The 22,697-nt window shown below is 42.1% G+C and overlaps 1 protein-coding gene across 3 annotated transcripts in view; it reads left to right on the top strand.

Annotated features, from left to right (window-relative positions):
- Window positions 1–22,697, top strand: part of TMEM255B (transmembrane protein 255B) — an 84,475-nt gene that overhangs the window by 12,245 nt on the left and 49,533 nt on the right. For 2 of the 3 annotated variants that reach the window (XM_065658259.1, XM_065658257.1), the window contains exons 3-4: window positions 14–76; window positions 20,026–20,115. In XM_065658259.1, the coding sequence (XP_065514331.1) occupies window positions 14–76; window positions 20,026–20,115 (153 nt within the window). The remainder of the gene's footprint in view (window positions 1–13; window positions 77–20,025; window positions 20,116–22,697) is intronic. The other variant, XM_065658258.1, reaches the window with a different exon arrangement.

The raw sequence follows: 22,697 nt of genomic DNA, 5'->3' as shown, positions 1-22,697 counted from the left end.
TTCTTTGCCTTAGCTTGGCTTTGGATCTTTCCTAGGGATTGTTGGCATCCACCTGGTAGAGAACAGAAGACAAATGGTAAGCAACAAACCTTTTCATTTTCATTTTTTCATATCAGAATGTCTTAAAAACATGAAGAGTGGGGTTTCCCAGTTGACTTAAAACTGCTGCATCTGCCTTAAAGTGTTAGTAATTTTTTTCACTATTCTCTGAGAAGTTTCAGGGAAGCATGAATTGGCCAGTGAATCCATCTGCACAGGGCAAAGGATGGATTTGCTTCTGACAGAAGCATCCTTTTTTTTACTGAATTACTTTCCTGCTGGTTTAGTGAGTCGAGTTGACCCAGGGCTGGATCAGATGAGTGCCAGAGCTTGGCTGGGACCATGTAGCTGGGAAAAGGATGGGGAGAGAGACAAAATGCTTTGGTTGTGCCAGTCTGGGCAGCAATGAGCCACACGATCAGCTCAGCCGTAACAGGTGATCTCATCCTGTGCAAGAAATTTAAGTCAGGAACACTTTCCTGAAACTATATGTGTTAAAAAGAAGTAGAAAACCCAGAGTTCTTGTTCTCAAGATTCCCTGGCTAGATCAGACAGGATCAGATGACACTGTGTGTTGGTTTTAGATTTAGCTTGGCTTTGCTTCTTTTTATGTGAGGAAGTTGCAGAAAGTCCTTGGGGCATCTGGGTAAAGTAAGGTGTGTAGGACTGGATTTGTGGAAAGTTTTACACCTTCCTTGTTCTCGGCAAAAAATAGCAGCGTCTTGGTTGAATAACAGCATGTCAAATGTGCACTTTACAGTAGACTGATTATAGTCAAGTGTCATGAAATATGATTCATTTTGTAATTTTCATGGTTTAACCCGAGCTAGCAATACAACCACAATAGTTGCTCTCTCACCCACCTCCCAACCCCTAAAAAGGGGAGAGAATTGAAAGGAAGAGATAAAATTGGATTGAGACAAACATAGTTTAATAAAATAACAAAATGCTAATACACTACTAGTATATATATATAAAAAATAGAATATAAAATAAAAGATACTCAGTGCAATTCCTCACAAACTCCATCCACACTGAGCAGCCAGCCCCAGGCAGCAGCACCTGGTCCCAACAGCTGATCCTGGAGAGAGAAAAGAGGAAAAAGGCAGAAAGGCCCAGAGGCCCCTGCAAAACAGAAGGATGGCAAAAGGCTGAACTAAACACCCCGAACAGAACTTCCTCAGCAGGTCTCTGAGTGCAAAGAGAAGAACCAGAGAGCGAGAGAGCTACTGGAAGATCCCAACTCTCCTTAAATACGAAGCATGACGCTAATGGGACGGAATACTCTTACTGATCAGTCAAGCTCTGCCCCATCCATGCCCCCCTTCCTCGATGCCTCACACCTGTGGGCAGAGTGCTCAGAACGCCCTTGGCTCTCAGGCCAGAGTAATTAAAAACATTAACTCTGTGCTGGGGTGTTATCTCTCGTTCTCAAACTAAGTCCAAATAATGACCATGGTAGCTATGAAAAAGAAAGATTTCTAACTGCATGAAGAAAATTAACTCTTTTTCAGTCAAACTAGCACAGTGATGCAGAGCCTTCACTGCTATAAATCAAGAGTGATATTAAGCTCAGAGGAGGAAATTATGGATTTATCTTGCTTTTTACTAAGAAATTACTACTTTGCTTACAAGTAGTCTGCTGTGATTTACTGTTTTCTTCATAAATGTCTTGTTCTCCCTATTTGTAGGCAAACTTCTTTCATAATATAACTTTTTTTTTGCACTTCTTTTAAGTTTCAGTGATACATTTGAAACTACTCCCCTGCTTTTGTTTCTAGCTGGGTTTCCCAAAGGAATGCAATTTATAAAGCTATGGTGTTTGTCTGTGTCTTTCTCTGTTCCCCATTCCATTTTTTGAACATGTTGACCAATTTCAGACAAATTCAGCAGGGAGGTAGAGACTTCAAAGGTGTGCAGTTCCTTCAAGTTTCATGAAAATCCGCAGGTAGGTAGAGGAGAGCGTTTTGAATTAGCTCCCCCATGGTGGTAAAGGCTGCAATGTCAGCTCACCTCTTATTAAAAACTAGAAAATCAAAATGGGACATGACCTGTGAGACACAAATCTGCAGCAGGCTCATTAATTTTGCTACTAACAAAACAGCTTATTTGGTTTTAAGAACTATTGCCCCTCATTTCTACATCAGAGACCAGGATGAACAGCAGGTTCCAAGTTGCAGACTCAGTGGTGGACAGATGAAAATAACTTTGGCTTCCACAGCATTCACTCTACTTTGCTAACAGGCATAACATTTTAGGATTGTTTTATCTCTCAGTTTTTCGCTAATTTGCCTCTTCTAGTTTAGTATTACTTCTGTCCTTAGCAGAAAGTAAAATGGCTGAAAAAGATGTAAGGTGGGTTAGCAGCGGTTAAACCATGCAACACTCAATGTGTTGTGTCATTTACACAAGGACTGTGGAGAAATAAATGTCCGGTGTATTTGGTGTTGGTTCCTGTTTGCATTTCTCAGCATGGAACAAGGAAAACTGCTTTCTGCTGGTAACACTTAGTGGTGATCTGGCTGTTGAAAGATCGGGTTTCTGGGGAACAGGCCAAGAAAATAACTAGAAAGTTTAATTATGCTTCTTGCCTTGAGTACCATCCACATTGGGGTAAGCCTTTTAACACTGTCTTTGCTAAGGCCGAGCTGCTTGTCTTCAAATATTACGGAAATGAGTATGAAAGGGTTTATGTCACGCTGCAACTGAGGGCAGTAATTATTCCCTGGAGTGTAACTTGAGTATATTAGATTGAAAGCATTTAGGGCAGTTTTAACAAATTTGCAGCCATCAATAAGATCCTAAAGACTTACATGAGCACAGAAATGTAACAGAAATGTCATATTGCTGTAACTAAAAATTCTGTGCATTGCAGCAGGACAAAAGGGGGTGAGAAGGAAAAGAAATTGTTTACTCAGTTGCTTCTATTTTAACTGGACTTCCTTTCAGCAGTTAGTGCAGTATAATTTAAATTCAACCCAGTGTAGCTCTGACAATTGTCTGGCCCTCATAATGACTCAATACTTTTTTTTTTTTTTTTTTTTTACATTGAAAATCAATGTAGATTCAATTACACTGGAAAAAAAGGATCTGTTTTAAATTGCCCTTTTCTCCATAAATCTATTTCACTTTTTGTTTTGAAGTTCTGTTTACTTGTGACCTATCCACTGCAAGTCCAGTTTTATTCATGGTTGATGAAATGCTAAGTGCAATATGAAATACGTAATGGTTAGCAGAACTAGTCCAGCAAATATCCAGCACGCAATAAATGTGAGCACAGGGTCTGAGAAAGAATGAAAGCGCAGTTGGGCAGAATGGACAAGGGTTTGTTCTTAAAACGTGACATTAATAATGTGGCACCTCTTTGACCTCGTTCTTGGCATCCCAGGGCCCACAGTGGGAGCTCAATGTGCTGACCAAGGTATAACCCTTAATTCAAAGGAACTGCAGCTTGCAGAAGCAGGCTCTGCCTCATTGACCAGCATGATTTCACTTCACCTCTTAGCATTCCTGCTTGGCTCTGCTACCCAGAACTTGGCACCAGCAGAACAAAATTTCCCTTTGACTAAGGATTTGCACTGATTTCAGATGGTTCTCACTGGAAAACAGGAGAAAGTGAAGAATAATGTGTTGCTGTCCCTTTTTGCCTCTCTTGCCCCCTGCAGAGCAGGTCATGGGTTAAAGAACAGAGTATAGCTGTACGTTGTTCCATTCCAAAGGCAAGCTCAGTTCAGCCGGGTGGGTGGAAAATACGATACTGCTCAAATCAAATGGATTTAACTGTAAGACATGAAGTGTCCTTACTCGTTTGCCTGCTTGCCATCTCCTCATGTTACATACAAAGTATTTCAAATCGGAAAATGAGGTGCCGAAGTTGCATGCAGGGGTGGGGAAGGCTGGATGCATGGGGGGCTCGTGGCGGTGGAGCTGAGCTGAGAGCAGCAAGCAGTGCTGGGGGAGTGCTGCAACAGGTTTCTCCTCAGATGAATGTGGAGCTGGCATGAGCTAGCACCCAGAAATGAAGTACTCTTTAACGTGCAATGTTGATAAGACACCATGTGTGTTGTTTTGGCTAACCAAATGAATAAACCAAGCGCTGGCTCGCAGTTTCCACTCACACCTCTTCCCGATGCCAGCCTCATCAAGCTGTACTGTTTCACGAGGCTGAAAATGAGTGTGCTGGAGCTGCGGTGCCTGCAACAGTGATGGGGAGATGCAAGGGCATCGTGACGAGTGTCAGGGTTTTGAACATTTGTGATGTCTCCGTGCTGTGTGCCAGAGCTCTCAGTAGGGTGGTGGGAGTCACCCCAACAGCAGCGCAGCTACGGCGGGAAGGGGGTGGCAGGAGGTACAGGAGCGTGAAGGACACAGAGAGAATGGGAGGGGTCAGGGGAGAGGGGTCACCCCTCAAGAGGTGTGAGTTATGGCCTCAAGTTGCAGCAGGGGACTTTTAGATTGGATATCTGGAAAAAATTCTTCATGGAAAGGGTTGTCAGGCGTTGGAACAGGCTCCCCAGGGAAGTGTTGGAGTCACCATCCCTGGAGAGGTTTAAAAGGCGTTTAGATGAGGTTCTTATGGACATGGTTTAGTGCCAGAGTTAGGTTATGGTTGGACTCAATGATCCTGAGAGTCTCTTCCAACTGAAATGATTCTATGATTCAATGAGTTAGTGCAAATCTCGGTACTATACTTACGATGAAGACAGTTGTCAGCAGCAGGTCTGAGAGCTGAATTCACCCATTGCTGAGTCTTACTTGTTTTTTCTTCATGCTAGCACACAGTTAATTTTCTTGCTGGCATGCCTAGGACATACTCAGATATTAACCTGATGCTCAGCTGGCTCAACTTGGTCCTTGGCTTGTTCAGAGAGATGCTTGTGGTGATTTTAGCCGAGGAGACGTTGCTTCTGACAAAAGCGGGATTTCAAAACATGAGGGAGGTTAAAACACTGCACACAAACAGAAGAGGCAAAGCTGTTTCTTTGGACTTCTTAAGGGATGCTAAGTTTAGGTGCCTTGATATGCTTGCTTCCCAATCTCTGTCAACAATAATTTCAAATTAAGTGCTGAAAAGAAAGTACAGCAGAAGTTGGAGAAACAAAGCAACACTTTTCTGGTTTTAGTTGATAGACTTCCCTGACCATGCATATGTTCCTGCCCAATGTTATTTTCTTGCCACTAGACTTTGCATCTGTTTCAGAAGAAAAGCTTTTTTAAAGGACTTATATGTGTGAGCCAGTTTTCAGAATTATAAGAGCCAAACCTCTTTCACTTTTCAAAACCAATGTATCTTGTAAATTGGTTATGTCCATCAGAAAATGCCCACTGGATGTTTTTTGTAAAGGTAGTTGTTTTTAGTATCTACACTGAAAAAATATTCTGATACGGGTACCTACTGTGTTCTTTTCAAACATATTGTGTTTCATCTGCTTTTTTGTGTAAATTGAACATGCTGGAAGAAACTGGCTTTAGTGCAGATTTTGATCGAAGATGCTAATTGCTGATAGATTCCATATCACATATTAAGCTAATTAAAGCAGCTTGTTTACATAAAGAGGAAAACCATTACAACTCAGTAGATCTCCTGAGACTACCTTTGCTGTTCCTGCACAAATAAATGGAAGAAGTCTTTATTGTAGTGCAGGGGAAATGCAGATCATGTAAAGGCAATCGTTGTCATTATGAGGTTATTATTTCTCCCTTGAACTCAAGCTTCAGAGAAAGTCAACAGCATTTTTTTTTCAGTGTTGATTTTTTTGTGTGCTCTAATTTCACATAGTTCAGGGAAAAACAATTAATGCTGATGTAAAAATGGTACTAATGGAACAAATTAGCAATCATCCTTGACTTGTTTAGCACCTTTAAAATGATTAAAACTGAGCGGACCTACTGCTATCTTTTCAGTTATAAATGTGTGCTAGATTTTGTGGTGCACATTTCAGAACAAGACAAGGCGATTTGTATAAAGATAACCTGTACAGGTTTTACTGACTTTGTGACCCCTTTTTAATTCTTTTGGGGAAGGATTTTGAATGTGGTCTATCTGTGGTATGTCTAGGAAGTCTGTGTTATTCCGTGTAATGCAGGAGAGTATTCAGCAAAGTAATGAGTGGTGTTGCAGGGGTGTGATTTAGGGTTCTGCTTACTGCAGAACAATATCTGGATTTCTCAAAGGGAAGTGTGACTTAAAAGAGTTCGGTGGCAGGTTCACTCTATTATTTACTGCATGGGGGAAATATGCCAAGCCAAATGCTGCTTACTTTCTCTCCAGGTGCCTGTACCTGTTCATGAAGCAAACTTTCAGGATTCTTCTCCCCCTGATAACTGTTCACGCCACAGTCTGTATTTATGGGCTCCGAAGGCAAAGTTTCAGGGGAGGCCTGTACCCGTTTGCGAAAGCAAACTTTCAGGCATTCCCTCCCTGACAACTGTTTGCTCTGGAGTCTATATTTTAGAGCTCCAGAAGCAAACTTTCAGGCAAGGCCTGATAACCATATGCAGAGCAGACTTTCAGGAGACAAAATTCTCAGGAAAAAAAAAAAAATGGAGTAGAAGAGCAGGAGGGCTGGCTCAAGCTGGGTAACCTGCGCAGAGGTCCCACCTGAGCCTAGAAAACCATAGACTTTTATATCTTTACAAACCATTCATACCATGATTCAGTCCAATAGCAATGTTTCACTTTGGGGTCTTCTTGCTTCTCATTGGATCTTTTTCTCTGATTCCACATGGGTCTTTGTTTCGTTCAGCCGTAGGCATTGTTTATGGTCCATAGCCTCGCAGGTACTGTTTTGTCTGAATAAATCCTTTTCTTCTCAGCAAAGTGAGAAATAGGCCCCATTTTGCAGATGTCTGTAATGTCTCTGCATTAGCCTTGGATTCTTATTTTTCCCAGTCAGTTCTATTTTTCCCAGCAAAGTGCAAAATAGGCCTTATCTTGCAAGTGTTCAGTGTAGTTTGTAGTTGCTTTTGGTAACTATGAGCAGAACTTTACAGCTTAAGATTTCAGCAAATCCAGCTTACTAAGTGACATGAAGCAGAGGGTATATTAAAAATCATACAACCTTATACTTCCAGATGATTCATTATATTCAATATGCATTTACTTAAGCTAAATGATTGACATGAAATTTAAATTGGCCTCATCCACTGACCTGTGAGTAGTAAAACCATCGCCATACAGCCAGCTTATTTAGCAGAGAGAGCTCAAAGTAGGCTCACTCAGGCTGTCATATTTATAGAATAAAGTGATTGACTCGCAGTCACGTTGCATGCAGTGGGAAAGGTCTGCACGAGACTCCTTGCACCCACAACTCATCAGTGTTCAGTTGCTGTTCTGCTTCCTTGTGGGTTTCCCAAAAGTTCTTGGCCTGGCTACAGCTCAGGCCTTTCCCTCCTCTGGAGCCTGGACCAAACTGCTGCTGGTTTGGCTGTTGGGGTTGAGTGCATCTGCCACAAGGGGAAGTGAGATAAATAACTGGAGATGTTTTGAAAGCTCAGTTGTTTCAGCTGAAGAGGAGGAGGACAGGTGTATGTCTGTGGGTATGAAAACACCATCCAAAGTGAAGGCAAGTGAAATTAGAAGAAGAAAATTTTCTGGGCAATTTTGAAGTATATAGTTGAAAAGTTGTTTATAATTTATTTTAGTTAGTATAATATTATGAGAGACATTTTGCTGTTATTAGTATGTTGTATTCCATGAATGAAGGACCAAGTGAATTATTTGGGATTTCTTTTAATGCAGTTGTTTGACCTTGTGCATTTAAAGTGAGGATTTCCAATTTATAGTAAATATAAATATCCACTGACACAGAGACATCTTCCTTTCTCCTCTTCCTTCCTTTCCTCCTTCTTCTGTCTTGCTGACTCCTTCTTCTTCTCTTCCTTGCCCCAGCCAAAAGTAGCTCCCACTGGATTAGTGAGTTTGAAGATTCACAGCCAAGTGAGCATCAAACATAGCAGAAATAACTGGTGGGGCTCCATGGCTGAGAGTAGAGAGGAGCCTGTGTGAGAAGGGAACAGGACTTCTCCCTTCTGCTGGGAATAAAGTGTTATATCATCTCACTCTGCCATGAAACCATCATCTAAGTGCTGTCAGTGAGTTAAATGCCTGAAGTGAGAAAGTATAAATTTCCCCACAAAATTTGAAGTTCAGAGACTCAAAGACAAAAATAGATGCTCTCACTGTGTGACTTACCAAAGGAAATGTGGAGGATGTTTCAGGTCTTCTCCTCCTCACTCCTTATGGATCAGCATTTCGTATCACTTATCTACAGGTCTGTGTTTTCAGGTTTTACCAGTGCAGACTCAGCAGCTAGTCATGCAAATATTTATATATAAGTATTACAATACATGAATGTACTATGATATTATAACCATATAATAAATAACATGTAACCTATGTTCACCTATATATATATGTATTTACAGCTGATGTGCTGGCAAATACCTAGCATACTGCCAAAAATGTCTGTGCCACTGACACTATGTCTTTATTGTGCAAAGTGCTTTTTGTACTCTTTATAGACGTGTCTGCCAGGACAGTTTAGCTAACAAAGCTATAATGGGAAGTACAGGCAGGGCTGTAGTAATCTTTCCGTTCCATCATCAGGGCTGTGTCTATCTGACATACCTAGAGAGATGCCACTAAGTACATCCAGCTGTAGCCCAACACGGTAGTTCTTTCCTTCTCATACAACCCTATGCTGGTGTGTCGGTTGACCTGTCCCAGGTCTGACCCACCCCAGTTGCCCCAGCCTGTGACCCAACACAGCATTAGCTGTCTCAGATAAGAAACCACTGTGTTTTTTCACTGTTATCATCGGTAGAAAGAAATGGAAAAATTATTACAAAGGGAAAATTTTAGGAGAGACTTTGGCTTCTATTTGGAGAGATTTCTTGGCAACCAGAGTGGCTTCAGTTTGCTTCTGGAAGCTTAAATTCTATAGAAGCAGAAATGAGATACATACACACATATATATATGTATGAAAACATGCATGCACCAGCACAGCTTATTTTTGGCACTCCAGTCTTTGAAGGCTGACACTGTTCTTTTGAGTCAGAGATTAGAGCTGCCAATTCCATTGAAGTCCTTCATCTTATTAAGTGGAAGTCCTTCGGGATGTGGTTCCTTTAAGATCTGTGCTTGGAAACAGTACACAGAATTAAGTGCATAATAGGACACTTTTTAACTGCCAGGTTGTTTTCTTATCCTGTTTACTGTCACACAGCCAAAACCAAAAGTAAACCCTATGACCCACGAAATGTGTTTGTGGAACAATAAAGAAATTGATTACTCTCCCTAGCGAGCAGGATCAGGGGATAAAACATCTCGGTAAGGAATGTGGGATAAGTGCTTATGTGTGTGTGGGGCAGAAGGTGAGGTGGGGTGTGCCCTGTGAAAAGCACAGGCCTGTTGTTGAAGAATGAGATCAAATTATACAGATGAGTATCCCTGTTGGCCAGATACAATCTTCCAGACTCTGCAGGTAAAGCTTCACTACATGAAAGCTTGTAACTTAATTGTAATGCATTTCTGATAAGGAGGGCGTGTGTGCCTTGAGAAACCAGTGCGGTCAGTGTAACATGAAAGAGGATTTGTAAAGACACTAATGGACTTCGACATAAAAAAAGTTCCTGCTGAAACAGTGTCAACTGTAGTAGTCCTGATCTATGTCAATTCCACTATTTGTACCAGGAAGCATAAACTTTTATGACACATGGTATGCTATTTATTTCTGGTTTATTGTTCCCATACTGCTCTGAACAGCTACCTCTGTTTAAGTGATGAAATGAGCTTGTTCCATTTTAATCAATAAAAGAGCATCCATGAAAGGAAGTATGTCATGGATTTCTATAAAGTCAGCACTGTTGATCAGTGAATCTAAGTTTATGTTTCACTTTTGTCCCTTTTCCTTTTAATGTTGTGTTTAGTTTTTGGTTCTTGACTGTATTTTATATCCTGAAATCTGTAATAGTTTTTAACCATTCTTAGATAATGCTTTTGTTGATGTTTGCAAGGGGGAATTCTTACCAGCTTGAAGTACCTACTGAACTAAGTCTTGTTTAGGCTTGTTCCAAAACCGTTAGCATTTCTACAGCTGTGCAATTCAGATTATTTTTTTTTTAATTTTCTGTGTAACATTACTTTGTCTTCATCAAACCCCAGGCAACCTTCTCACCTTCCACATTACTCCCCTCACCCCCTTGCAAGTCCCAGGCAAATGACTGAAGGAAAGTCCTGAAGCAGAGAAGAGAAAGCACAAATCAGAACAGCCAACATCAAGGGAATGAAAGCAGTATTGACAAGATGTTTTAGCAGCACAGATACTTCCTCGATGAGGCTCCCTCTATAGCCAGTGGAAAAAAAGATGGATACCATCAGAACATAATTCATCCCATTCTACAGTAGCTGTAGAAATTATCTCGAAGTGTCTGGCTCTCTGTTTACTACAAAGGAGCATAGACAGCTGGGACAAATACTTTTATTTTGAGTAGCTGGAGTTATTAATGGTGAAATCTACCCCTTAGGGCAATCTTCTTAGCAGCTTCACCACATTCAAAACACCACGCTTGGTACCGCCCGGCAGCCTGGATGAGAACTACTGCTTCACTTTGGATGGAGAACCGCATCATTCTCCTTTCAGAAATACATACTGAGGCTTCACACCTGTTCTGCTACTGGGCAGGGCATGGCTGATTCCCAAATACAGGCCCATCTGTGTAGCAAAGGCATGCTGTTCCCCGTTTTGGTATCCCCCAATCTGTACTTATATCTGCACGAATGAATCAAGTCATGAAGATATAATACCAAATGCTCCAATAATTTTGGTCTCAAAAGTCGTCTGGAATCAGTTAATGTGATTTGGCATAAAAAACAGCAACACACCCCTATGAAATAAAAACCTAAAACCCATACAGATGTAAAGAGATGAAAATGAATGAAAAAGCACATCTCCAAAAGGCAGCTCTTAAACAAAGTAATAATTTGGGGGTGCCAGCTCTCATTCTGAAAGTGGCTTTGGAATAGGGAGACAAGGACTTGCAAAACCAGGAGAAGATGGCCAGAGCAACATTGGCTGTAAAAGCACACGATGTCTGGAACTGCCCTGGGAAGCCCGAAGGCTCCTCTACCTACTAGTAAGAAGCTGGAACAGGGGAAGGGGTTTGATCATATAGTCAGCGCCCTATTTAATGGGCTGGAAGAAGAATAGAGCAGCTATTTAAACAAATCTCTTTAAAAGCAGCTAAAAGATGCAGCTGCTCAGACTAGAGAGGGTCAATGATTAGGGTGGTTGTATCAGCTCAGATTAGGGGCAAGATACAGCATTGCTGTTTGAAAGAGCTGAGTGAAGCTGAGATGTGCTGCTGCTAGAAGGAAATCAGTAACTGTGGTAATAGTTACTGGGATATTAAGAGCGGTCCTCAGATGCTGTGGAGGCTTAAAAGAACACCAATAATAAATCTAAACCTGCCCCATAAAATTTTTTTTTAAAGGCTTATTTTAGCTTGGCTTCTGTTTCTCGTCTTGAAAAATGTGAACCAAGTACAATTCAGTCTTTTGTCCAACATTAGTTTAGTAACATCTGCTGGACTCGAGTGGCTGGAACTCTAAGACTCTCCCAAACTCCAGGGAGAACTGATAGCGCATTGTCAGTGTTGACATTTTTCACTGACTCAAGACAAGCGTTTATTCATCAGTGAATGAATTATCTAGAATTTCATATGTATTCATTTACACATACATCAAATTAATTCTCTGATTGCAATGCAATGATGACTCCAGTTTTGAAGTCTAAGTGCACAGAAATGGCTTGATATGGGTTTTTAAATTCAGTAGATTAGTCACTCTAGTAAAGATTTGCTTGTAAAACAATTTGAAATAATTTCCTGGCTGTTTTATGTGGGGTATTGTAGCTGATATTAGATTACGAGAGAAGAAAGAATATATTAATCAGGTAACCCTTCTCAATAGCTTTGTTTTATGTTTCATAATGACTATTGATTTAATTCCTGCTGTTTTTTCATTACTTGAAGATAAAAATACAGGAAGATTCATCTTTATTTCATATAGCATTTTTCACAGAAACTGAATCTTCAAATGCTTTAGTAGGCTAGAATAAAAGACAAACTAAATTACAGAAAGTCTAGTGCAAAGTGGATTGGTATAAATTAAGGATTAATGCTCACGAGAGTGTTTCTAGGGGGTGAAATCAACTGAGAGACCTAGACTAGGGAGCTATCTGAATTAACATACAAGCAAGGTTTTTGTTTGGACAGTACAATGCTAAGGCAAAATGTTTCCCTGCCACTTTTTTTTAGATGCCTGGAGTTGCAAAAGTTAGGCTGCTGTATGCAGCCCCTGTGAGAAGGGCACAGGCACTGATGGCTGGCAGGGAGCGGGGAAGGAGGGCAGGAGAGATGCTCCATGCGTGGGTAGCTGGGGAAGCCTTCTGAGAGGCTTAGCAAGGGAACTAAGGGTCAGGTTTGAGCCACGGGCTTTCACGCCCTAAAGAGAAATGGCCAGCAAAGGTGGCTGTGCGAGCCACCTCCTGTTGTGGCACCCAGCAGACCCGTCACAGAACCCCAGGCCTGTGTCATTGTGATCAGGTGCTCATTTCCCCCATCTCCGTAACTGTCACAGCAAATGCCGCAAGTAAAGCTCCCAATAACCCAAGAAGTCTGTTTACCTGACCAGTAAATAAACAGACCCTGTCCTAAAGATCTCCGTGTGTGCCTGGAGAAGCTGGAATAAGCAGACTCAGATGCCTGTGCTCCCTTTCTTGTCCTACTCAACCGTGCTGCATCAGCCCTTTTGGGCTGGGGGAAGAACTGGGACCCTGTTGCACATTTCCCATCCATGTGCATTTCTGTAGTCCCTTGCCCTTGTTAGTAGCCTAACTGATGAATAACCTGCAGAAGCTGAGCATCAACACCACTGGAAGTGAAAAAAAAACCCCAACAATATACATTAACTATGCCTACATGTCATGAATTAACTGTGAGCATCTAAGGCATAATAAAAGATATCGCCAATTCTGCCTTTCACCATTCTGCCCTTCAGGATGTGGGGCAAAAAAAAAGGAGAAATTTTCTGAATGAAAATGCCGCCTTTATTTTGAAAATGGATTTTGATCTTGTTTTTTCTCCTTGGCATAATAATTGATACCTCTCATGTGTTTTCTGTATTCTTTCCCAGCGTTTGTTTATCTAATGAATTCTGCCTTTTTATGCATGTGAGGTTGCTTATATTTCCCATGGGACCTCTCCCCTGCCTGTGTTATACTAACTGGCCTTTTCATGTTGCTATTTTTCCTAATTATCCCTGACACGATGCTGGAAAACAGCAGACTTTTTTCACAGGCAGTAAAACAAAAGTCTCCTTGACCACAAACAGCAAAATAACCCCAGTCCTTATCATTTATTCATTACAGCTAAAACCTAGCTTTTACTTTGCTAATCCCTCGGAGCACAAATTACATGAAATAGGTGAAACAACCTAATAGTTGCTGCCAGCACTTCTACCTCCTTCACTTCTGTCTTGGCCACATGGTCCCATTGTCTTGCACTGGGTTTAAGACTCATCTCTCCTTTACATCTCCATTTCAGACGGCACATAGGCTCAGCTCTGTGCCCTGAGGTGCAATTAACAACAGTGAGAGAGAAGAAAACCTGTATCAAAGCTCTGTGTCTTTGCTGATAATATTCACCAACACGACTGGACTTTTTGAATTCAACGGTGGTGATACTGTGGAAAGGCTGCAGGTTTCTAACTTGGTCACTTGATCTGAACACAAAGCTTGATCTAAACACATGATAACATCACATACAACCTCTCTGTCTGAAGGCTTTCCTGGTAATATAGGTATCTGCTATGGGCACTGGCTACGTTATTAGGTGTATTACAGTCAGAATCAAGTTATGTATTTATGCATGGGATCCAAGCCCCGGTCCTTGTCTTCCTCAGCTGTACCAAAACCAGTGCTCTTACAGCCAAGAGACATTTTGTGTTTATATTTCTTCCCTCCTTCATCTGAGAGCCAGTCTAGGAAAGAGCTCTTCAGGCATAGATTGGGCAGCCATAAAAGTCTTTCATCATTATGAGTTTGTGTCATCGTAACTAGTGCTATGACTGGAATTGGTGTTAATGAATAAGAGACGTGACATAATCCTATCTCCTGTGACATGACAAGCCTCCAGTAGAGCTTCAATCACAGCAGTGCTATTACTGAAGAACCAGCCCTTGGAAATTATAGGTTGGCAGGCCATAAATTGTGAAGTACATTACCTGGTGTAGTGAGAAACCTCCTAATTAGCCCAGTTGTGAAAACCATCGTAGTAGGAGCCTTGCCTGAGCTTAATTTTCATCACAGCGGCAAAATTTCTGTCCCAAGGGCAGGGGAAAAAAGTGGCCATTGTGGGAGGGGTAAGGGCCACACAAGAGGACTTTCCAAATTAGAGAAAATTAACTCACAACTGAAAGCATTTTTATACCATCCCACCTCACAATACAGGCAGGGTTTAGTTGATAGCAGCATCTGAAATGCAATGCAATGGGTTTAATTGTTTTGGCTTTGTGGGCTATTAATCTACAGCCCTGCTGAGGTTCCATGGTAACATCCTGGTTGAGATTGCACATGGGGCGGAAAGTCATTCTCTGATTTGGGTTTGTGACATAGTTTTTGTAAATTTCTGCTCTTACATCTCCATCCTCAGCATGCTGAAAAAATGCAGCAGATTTATTTAAGCCTATGATAAGTTCTGAGCTTGGAGACATAGGGAAATGAAACCAGTAAAAAGGCTCACAGAATTAAACTGTATTTTAGGGAATGTAATGTTAGGGGCAGCCTACAACAAACCGCCCCATGCATTTCTTTTCAAAATACATTTGCTTTAACCCGTATGGGGATAAAAAGGGCTTTACAAACCTGTGGCATAAGATTTACACAGCCTTTTGCAAAGCCTTCACTTTCCAGAGCAAAAGGTATTGGATGACAGTGTTTCTCATTTTACATTTATGAGGATAATTGTGATTCTTCCTCTGCCTGGAAAAAAATCCCAGAGAGACCTGATGAACAGCACAATGCTTGGAGACATTGGAGGGTGTGTGATGCAAAGGTAGACCTTTAGCGTGAGCAAAGCGAGTCTGTTAGGTACAACGTAACTTAGATCTGATACCGAGGTGATTTTCTGCATGTCTGCTGGCAAACTGCGGCTGTACATCTCCTCGTGTCACCCAGCGGGGATGTGGTGCCAGCAGCACGTGATTCGGCACACACAGTGCCTGGGGACCTGAAGGGTGGTGGTTACCCAAGAGAGCCAGGGAGCCAGGGTGGCCGCATCAGGCTCCCGTTGGGTCTGGTTTGTAGCCACCTTTGAGCTCCAAAAGCATGCCTGGGAATAGTTGTGGGGAACTCTTAGTTGCCAAGTTCCTGTGCCAGGCACATTTCTGACATGTGAACAGCATCCGTGACCAACCTCCATGGCCATGGGTTGTGCCCTGGCACCATTCTCTTCACTAGGCTTGCTTGCGTGGGGGTGACACGGTGCAGCCAGGGATGCTGTATGCCTGCTGCAGCGCAAGACAGGTGAATTCTGCGGTAAAAGGCAGCATGCAGGAATTTAGCGGTCCAGCCTTTCACTGGTTTTGCATTCTTGAGTGCTTCCATGTTTATGTGACATGACTGAAGACAGATCATAGAATTGCTTTGATTGGAGAAGACCTTTAAGATCATCAAGTCCAACCATTAACCTAGCACTGTCAAGTCCAGCACTAAACCATGTCCCTAAGAACCTCATCTACATGTCTTTCAAACACCTTCAGGGATGGTGACTAAACCACTTCCCTGGGCAGCCTGTTCCAATGCTCGACAACTTTTGCAGTAAAGATAACAGCTCTTCAGTTAACACTATATGCAAAAGTCCCTCATTCTAAATGCTATTTTGCTCTCTCTTTTGCTAAAACACCCCTGTTAAACAACTGGCTTTTGGTTTTGTTTGTTAGGCCCACATAGTGCAGTTTTCACTGTTCAGTAACTGGCTTCATGGTTCCCTTGTACATAACCAATTTATTGTATTCTGTACCAGAACCAGGAGTAAACTTGTTCTGATAATAACAGCTGTAGAGAAGCCTGGTTGCCCATCAATAGGACAGCAAGAGCAAAACTATTTCTTGAATTACTGTTAAAATATGTTGTTATAAATAATGAATAGTTTTCCTGACAAAACATACTGCTATTGAAAATGGAGATGAGACGATGTGATGGATCAGTATTTATTTTTTAAAGTGCTGTTTCTTTAACCTATCAACAAAAATTCTCTATGTTTAAATGAACTGTGCTGCTTTTCTTTCTTGACTGTGCTAGGCTCATGAACTTGTAACTCCAGCAATCACCTACCACTCAGGAAAATTAGGTTTTGAATTTATAACAGCTCTTCATTTGGCTGTCTTGGCTGCAATTTTTAGAAGTAATTAGTTTCATACTTTGTTTATATGTTTCTCACATTCTCAATAAGCAATGGGAGGCTTGAGAAAGAATATAAATCTGTAATTTCATTTTAAGGGTTTCTTTGTGTTGTTCTTGTATTATTACTTCTTTTATCATTCTAATACATTTGGAAGTCAATTTAAGTAATAAGAAGCCCTGAGTGTCACATTTTGCCACTTCGGCATTGTAATAAATATTATGTCAGTCAAGAAATGGTCCTCTTCATTTCAAAGGGAACACTCACTGAAGTAGTTGCTAGTAGGCATGGATAAGAACAGCAGACTCTCGCTGACAGCCTTTGACTTGCACGCAACTCCTTGAATGGGTAGATGTTCACCAACACAACTGAGGAGTGCAGACCCAACTCCATTTCTCCTGCCTATGCTACAATTTACTGTGCACCTTTATATGCGGTCTCCTATAGCTATATGGTGAAACTAAAAGGCCAGAATACTCATTAGGTGATTTAAGCTATCTCCATGAATGGAAAATGTTGGTTTGGGGGTTGTAGGTCATCAATAAGTTGCTCATGTGTGAAATGAAAAGCCACCTTGAGGTCAGCTTCCAGTAAATTCATCCTGAGCTCAGGCAATTTGGAAACACCTGGCTAAGCCCACTAATTATTTGATTGACTGCTATGACTTGGAAAACAAGGTAGAGATACCAGACAATAATGACTTAATCTGAACTTTTAAACACTGCTGCTTTTTCAAATAAAGAGATCAGGGGCTGCAGCAAATGCGGCTGCTGCAGGGCAGCGCAGCCCATGGGTCTGCCGTGATAAAAGCTCTCTACGAGGAGCCCACAGCCTTCTTGATGAGATGAGTTGCATACCCAGATCTTGAGACAGCCAGATTCATGAGACATGACCCACCATACTGGAGAGCCAAGGGGTAGTGGAGGTTGAGGTGTGATGCAGCCAACAGTGCTTTCTGAGGGTTTCTCCCTCCTTATGGCAGGATGGAGGAGTATGCAGGGGGGATGCAGCAGGTTCCCAAGATCAGCCAGAACCGTCAGCCTCAGCCACTTCTGTGTGCCCCCCTCCTCTCCGTGCTGGGGATCCAGATTACACAGCAATCCCTGTGGCAGTGCTGACTTGCCTCTGATTGCATGAGCTAGGAGCTGTGACCTAATGAGAGATTAAAAGAGTGTATCAGAAAGTGTTTGAAAACTGTGATTCTTCTGCTTTTAATTTGAAGTTTTTGCTGATTCCCTGGAAGCTCTTATTTCCAAATGGTTGATATTGCTTTGAACTGTGTGTCCAATGCTACGGGTTTACAAGACTGTAATGTCTTACCTGCCGAATATGCATTTTTTTGAGGAAATCACCTATGCTGTGTCCCCTGTTGACACTATTGACATTGTACTGTTCTTAGCCTATCATAGTCTAGAGTCCATTTTTCAAGTGTGTTTGTGATACCTTACAAATTTCACACATATGAAAACAGTATTTAGGTCATGCAGATATGAATTTTGTATAGGCAAAAGGGATATATGAACTGTTTCAATGTAAGTTGGGTAATCTATATGGAAGCATTTCTCACATACATGTTGTGAAGGAGCAATTAATGACTGGTAAATAACAAAGAGGTTCCAAATTCTTAACTGAAACTCTGGTCCATCCAATTAAAGATGCTGTGTTCTGTCAGTTTTCAAGGAAATTTTTCATCTGTTGTGGTTATTAACTATAACATGGTACTGTTGTAAATTAAAATTAACCTATCATATAGGATGCTTGTGAGGGTCGCTTTTGTGACTTTGCATCAGAAAGGCCAGAGACATGAGAGTACATTAAATTATATTAAAAACATATCCAGAGAGTGCATGCTAGGTTCACTTTGTGTCCTGCTGGTACCCACTCATCTAAACTCGAGGCGCAGAGTCTGCAAAGTCACCAAACCCTCTAATCTGAGAGGCGAAGGAGTGACAGTGTCTCTCTCTCATCTGGTGGCACTGAGGCTAATGAGCCCAAGGGGAGCACCTTGCCGGGCATACACAGGGATTCTCTTTCAGGGCTCACCTCCCCTCGCCTTGCTCGCAGCACTCAGTCCTTCAGGCATGACCTCAAAATGAGCCAGTGCAGTCCCAAGAGTGTGCACTGCCAACACCCTGACTGGTCTCTGGCGGAGACACACACCAGTGGCTGGGCTTTCTGAGCCCTACTGCTCTCTTCAGGGTGAACTGGGCAGTCAGGTTGCCATATCTGGGGCTGTGCTAGCCCTGTGGTTGCTGCTAGAGCTGCAGCTGCAGTCATCCTTGGAGATATGGTGAGCGGGGCTTGCAGGGGCCTCAGCCAGCCCAACCTGCACAGCTTTTTCCCCAAGCCCTCTGTACAACCATGACCCGTGCTAGAGCAGTGGTCCGGCATGACACTGTCCACAGTCCTGTTGATAAAGAATTAAAAACGCTTAATGAACGAAGCAGTTTTGGGGGGGGGGGTTAAAATGAGGTCTGCAGCTGTGGCAGACAGGGTAACAAAGACAGCGTGGTGTCTGCGCTGCAGGTGGGACATGTACTGAGCCCTGCTATACTCCGCTGTGGCCACTCTGAGTCACAGGCTGGAAGCCCCAACAAGAGCAGGGGCCAAGGCAGCACACCCCAGCCCTTCCGGAGGTACCAGTCCTTTGAGTCTCTGATTTTGCTGTGGCATAAGTTATTATGAGCAATTTGGGATGATAAAAGCATTCTGAGAGCTCATGCCTAGTTATTAAATTACTATGATGTGTTTATCTGTGTGTGGCTGTTCAGCCTGGAGAAGAGAAGGCTCCAGGGAGACCTTACTGCAGCCTTTCAGTACTTAAAAGGGGCCTATAAGAAAGATGGGCACAGACTTTAAAGCAGGGCTTGTTACGATAGGACAAGGGATAATAGTTTTGAACTAAAAGAGGTAAGATTCAGGCTAGACATGAGGAATAAAGTTTTTACAGTGAGGGTGGTGAAACACTGGCCCAGGTCGCCCAGAGAGGTGGTCGATGCCCCATCCCTGGAGACATTCCAGGCCAGGCTGGACGGGGCTCTGAGCAACCTGATCTAGTTGCAGATGTCCCTGCTCATTGCAGGGGGGGTGGACTAGATGACCCAAAGGTCCCTTCCAACCCCAACTATGATTCTATGTGTGAACTACTACCACTGTGTTAAAGCTCTAGATATTGATGAGAGCTAACAGGACCACGGCTTTTTGCCATGCTCCCTGTGGACACCACTGCTGTTTTATTAAATAAGTTGATTTAGAAGAAGTCACTGTTGAATTTAATAACTCTTACAGCTGACCTAATTTTCTCTAGAAAGATTTAAGCTTTTCTAGTAGACTTGATGGTATGTCAACCCAGCATCAAGAACTTCTGCCTTTTTTCTGCTATGTGACTGGCATCCTGCTACACTGATCTAACATGAGTTACAGCAGGGGAAGATGTTGTTTAAGAATACTAGAAAAATTAGTGTAATTGTTTTACTTAGAGAATTATATTGAAAACATTACTTACTCTGTTTTTCTCTTCTCAGTTAGTAGCATCCATTGTGTTTATCAGCTTTGGCGTGGTAGCAGCATTCTGTTGTGCGATAGTTGATGGAGTGTTTGCAGCACGACACATAGTAAGTACAATGATTTTCTGTAATCTTTCATTTTTGATTACTTATGTCATTTCTAGCAGGAAAGCATTTTCTTTTGGTTTATGTGTAGTAGCATATTAGGTTTTTTTTTAAATCTTCTTGTTGGAGGAATGTCTTTTGGCAAGAAATTGATAGGAAAGCCCGTCATGCCAATACCCAGAGATGGTGCCAACTGCTTATTCATCTCTCAGGGAGTTTCAAATACAGAGGTGATGTAAAATGACGTAATGACAGGCATACTAAAATGCATACCTGCTTAGGAAAGGGAAGACACTTCAGCCACAAGCATTTATTTCTTTTTGCACAAAGGTTTTGTGGGCATGGTCGGGATTTGGAACGCACCAGACGATGGTGAGCACCAGAAGTCCCCATGGGATTGCAGCAGCACAAAGGCAACATTTTGTTGGAGCAAAGACAGCAGAGGAGCTAGTGGGCTTTGGTTAGAGTTAGTGTGAAGGGGGAGCCTACTGAGTGACAAACAACCCCAAATTCTGCCAGCCATCAAAGGGTGGGTGGGTCTTTTAACCAAAGCGACTAGTATTTCCAGTGTGTTTTCAAAACCCAGTCCTCATTCTGCACCCAAGCCTATTGCCACCTCTGCTTCGAAAAGACATTTATAGGCATTCACAGCACTGCAGCAGCAATAGGGTTACTAGTAGTTCATTACTATCTATGAGTGCCTACAAGTCTTTCTCATTACTTTCTTGTGTAAGTGTTAGACAAACTTAGAATGAATGTGGGGTTTTTGTTTGGTTGGTTGGTCTTTTTGGTTTTGGTTTTTGACTTTTGTTTTGTTTGGTTGTTGTTTTTTTTATTTTGGCTCACAGAGTTCAAATAAAAATATTATATAAAAAGGATCGATAGAAGAACAAGACAGACTGGGTTGTGGGGTTGTTTGAATTTGCCAGTTTATATGTTAGATATGTGGTGTTTGCTGTTCTATCTTTTGTGACAGAATGCCTAAAATCAATCTAAACCCAGTGTTTTAATTGAGCTTGAATTTGCAAAAGCATCAGGAAATAATTAGTTACATGTTTTAAGAGACACCAGAACTCAGAGGTAGCGTGCTGCGTAACACAGCAACTATGAGTGTATATGACTCCCTCACTGCTACGAAATACCATGGGCCTGTTCATCTTTCTGCTTATATTCATTGAGGGGCAGCATAACACCACTGGCATCAGTAGAACTCTACTTAATTTTCTGTTAGCAAATGCATCAGAATAATTAGGCTTTGGATCTCTTGGAGCATAAAGCTGTAAGCTGATTTCTTTTTTACTGTTATTGAAGAGGACTTTAAACCAAACATGGGCTTCAGAACCTCATGTGCATTGCACAAGGAAGGAAACATCTATTGGTATAAACAACCGAGCTGTGCAATGTGAGCATGAATAAACAGTCTGGATTGTAGTCATGGTTTGTGCCATGCAGACCTTGCTGGATGCCGAAGTGGCCTGCTTATACTCGGATTTGCCCTGCTGTTGCTCTAGATGACACCTGGTATAACTTTGTCTTTAATTAGCATAAGCCCAGGGAGCCTTTCCATGGGAACTGCTTAAAAAAGGAGGGGAACGGATTCCTATTTAGGTTTCCTGCTCCTGAAAATTCAGTGGTCGTGCCCCAGAAAATCATTGCCACTTATTCAAATGTTGGATCCATCTCCTAATTTCCCAGGAACCAGACTTATTTTTGTCCTACTTCGATGTGATCATTAGGAAGTGTTCAGACAGCACTTGTGCAGCCTTCCACCTTATAAGTGCAAGGCAGCCATGCAGCCACAGCCCCCACTGCTGAGGTTGGAAATGGCATCGCCTTCCCTGAGGCGAGTTACTGTGTCAGGGAACGGTGTGTGTGCTCAACCTCAAACACAGAGACAGGCATCACCCCTGCCATCTTTTCTAGGAGTTTCCTTTGTCAGTTTGGACTCTTTTGGCTTTAAGTTCCTTTCAAATACTATACTTATGTATTCTAGAAATGGCACTGCTTCCCTGTCTAAATCAAACAACAATATCATGTTCAAGTATTATTGTACCCTTATATCTGAAGGAAGAGCATCTCATACATAATACTTAGAATTTGTATTCGCCTCCTCCTTATTGCTGCATAAGTATCAATGTGGCATTGCTTGCTGTCATGGCATGCTGTTGATGTGTTGTTATGGACTAAAAGTGATTCAGGTCATTGCAGTGGGAGAAAGCAGGCCAGCGAGGTGTCGTAGGAGAGCACCAAGGCACAAAGTCGTTACACTCACCCAAGAAGAAAGCATCTTACTGTCTTGGGTGCAGTTCTGTCTCTGGGTATGACTGCATCACCTGTGCAGAGCTGAGCCTGGAAGGGGCTGGTCACCATCCAGCCATCCCTCAGAGTGCTGGAGATGTACAACCCAATGACATGAACCTGCTTCAGTCACGGCATCACATGCTTCGTGGAGATCAGTATCCAGCTGTTTGTGTTTGGGCTGAGTTTTGTTTGTCACATCTGTCTCTTCTGGTCTCCTTCACATATTACAGAACAAAGAAATACTTAGGAGTACCATTTGTTGGAAAACTAATTTGCATGTTAAC

This window comes from Caloenas nicobarica, chromosome 1 (assembly GCF_036013445.1).
Source record: "Caloenas nicobarica isolate bCalNic1 chromosome 1, bCalNic1.hap1, whole genome shotgun sequence".
Taxonomy (NCBI): domain Eukaryota; kingdom Metazoa; phylum Chordata; class Aves; order Columbiformes; family Columbidae; genus Caloenas; species Caloenas nicobarica.
This window is presented reverse-complemented; position numbering and strand designations above follow the sequence as displayed.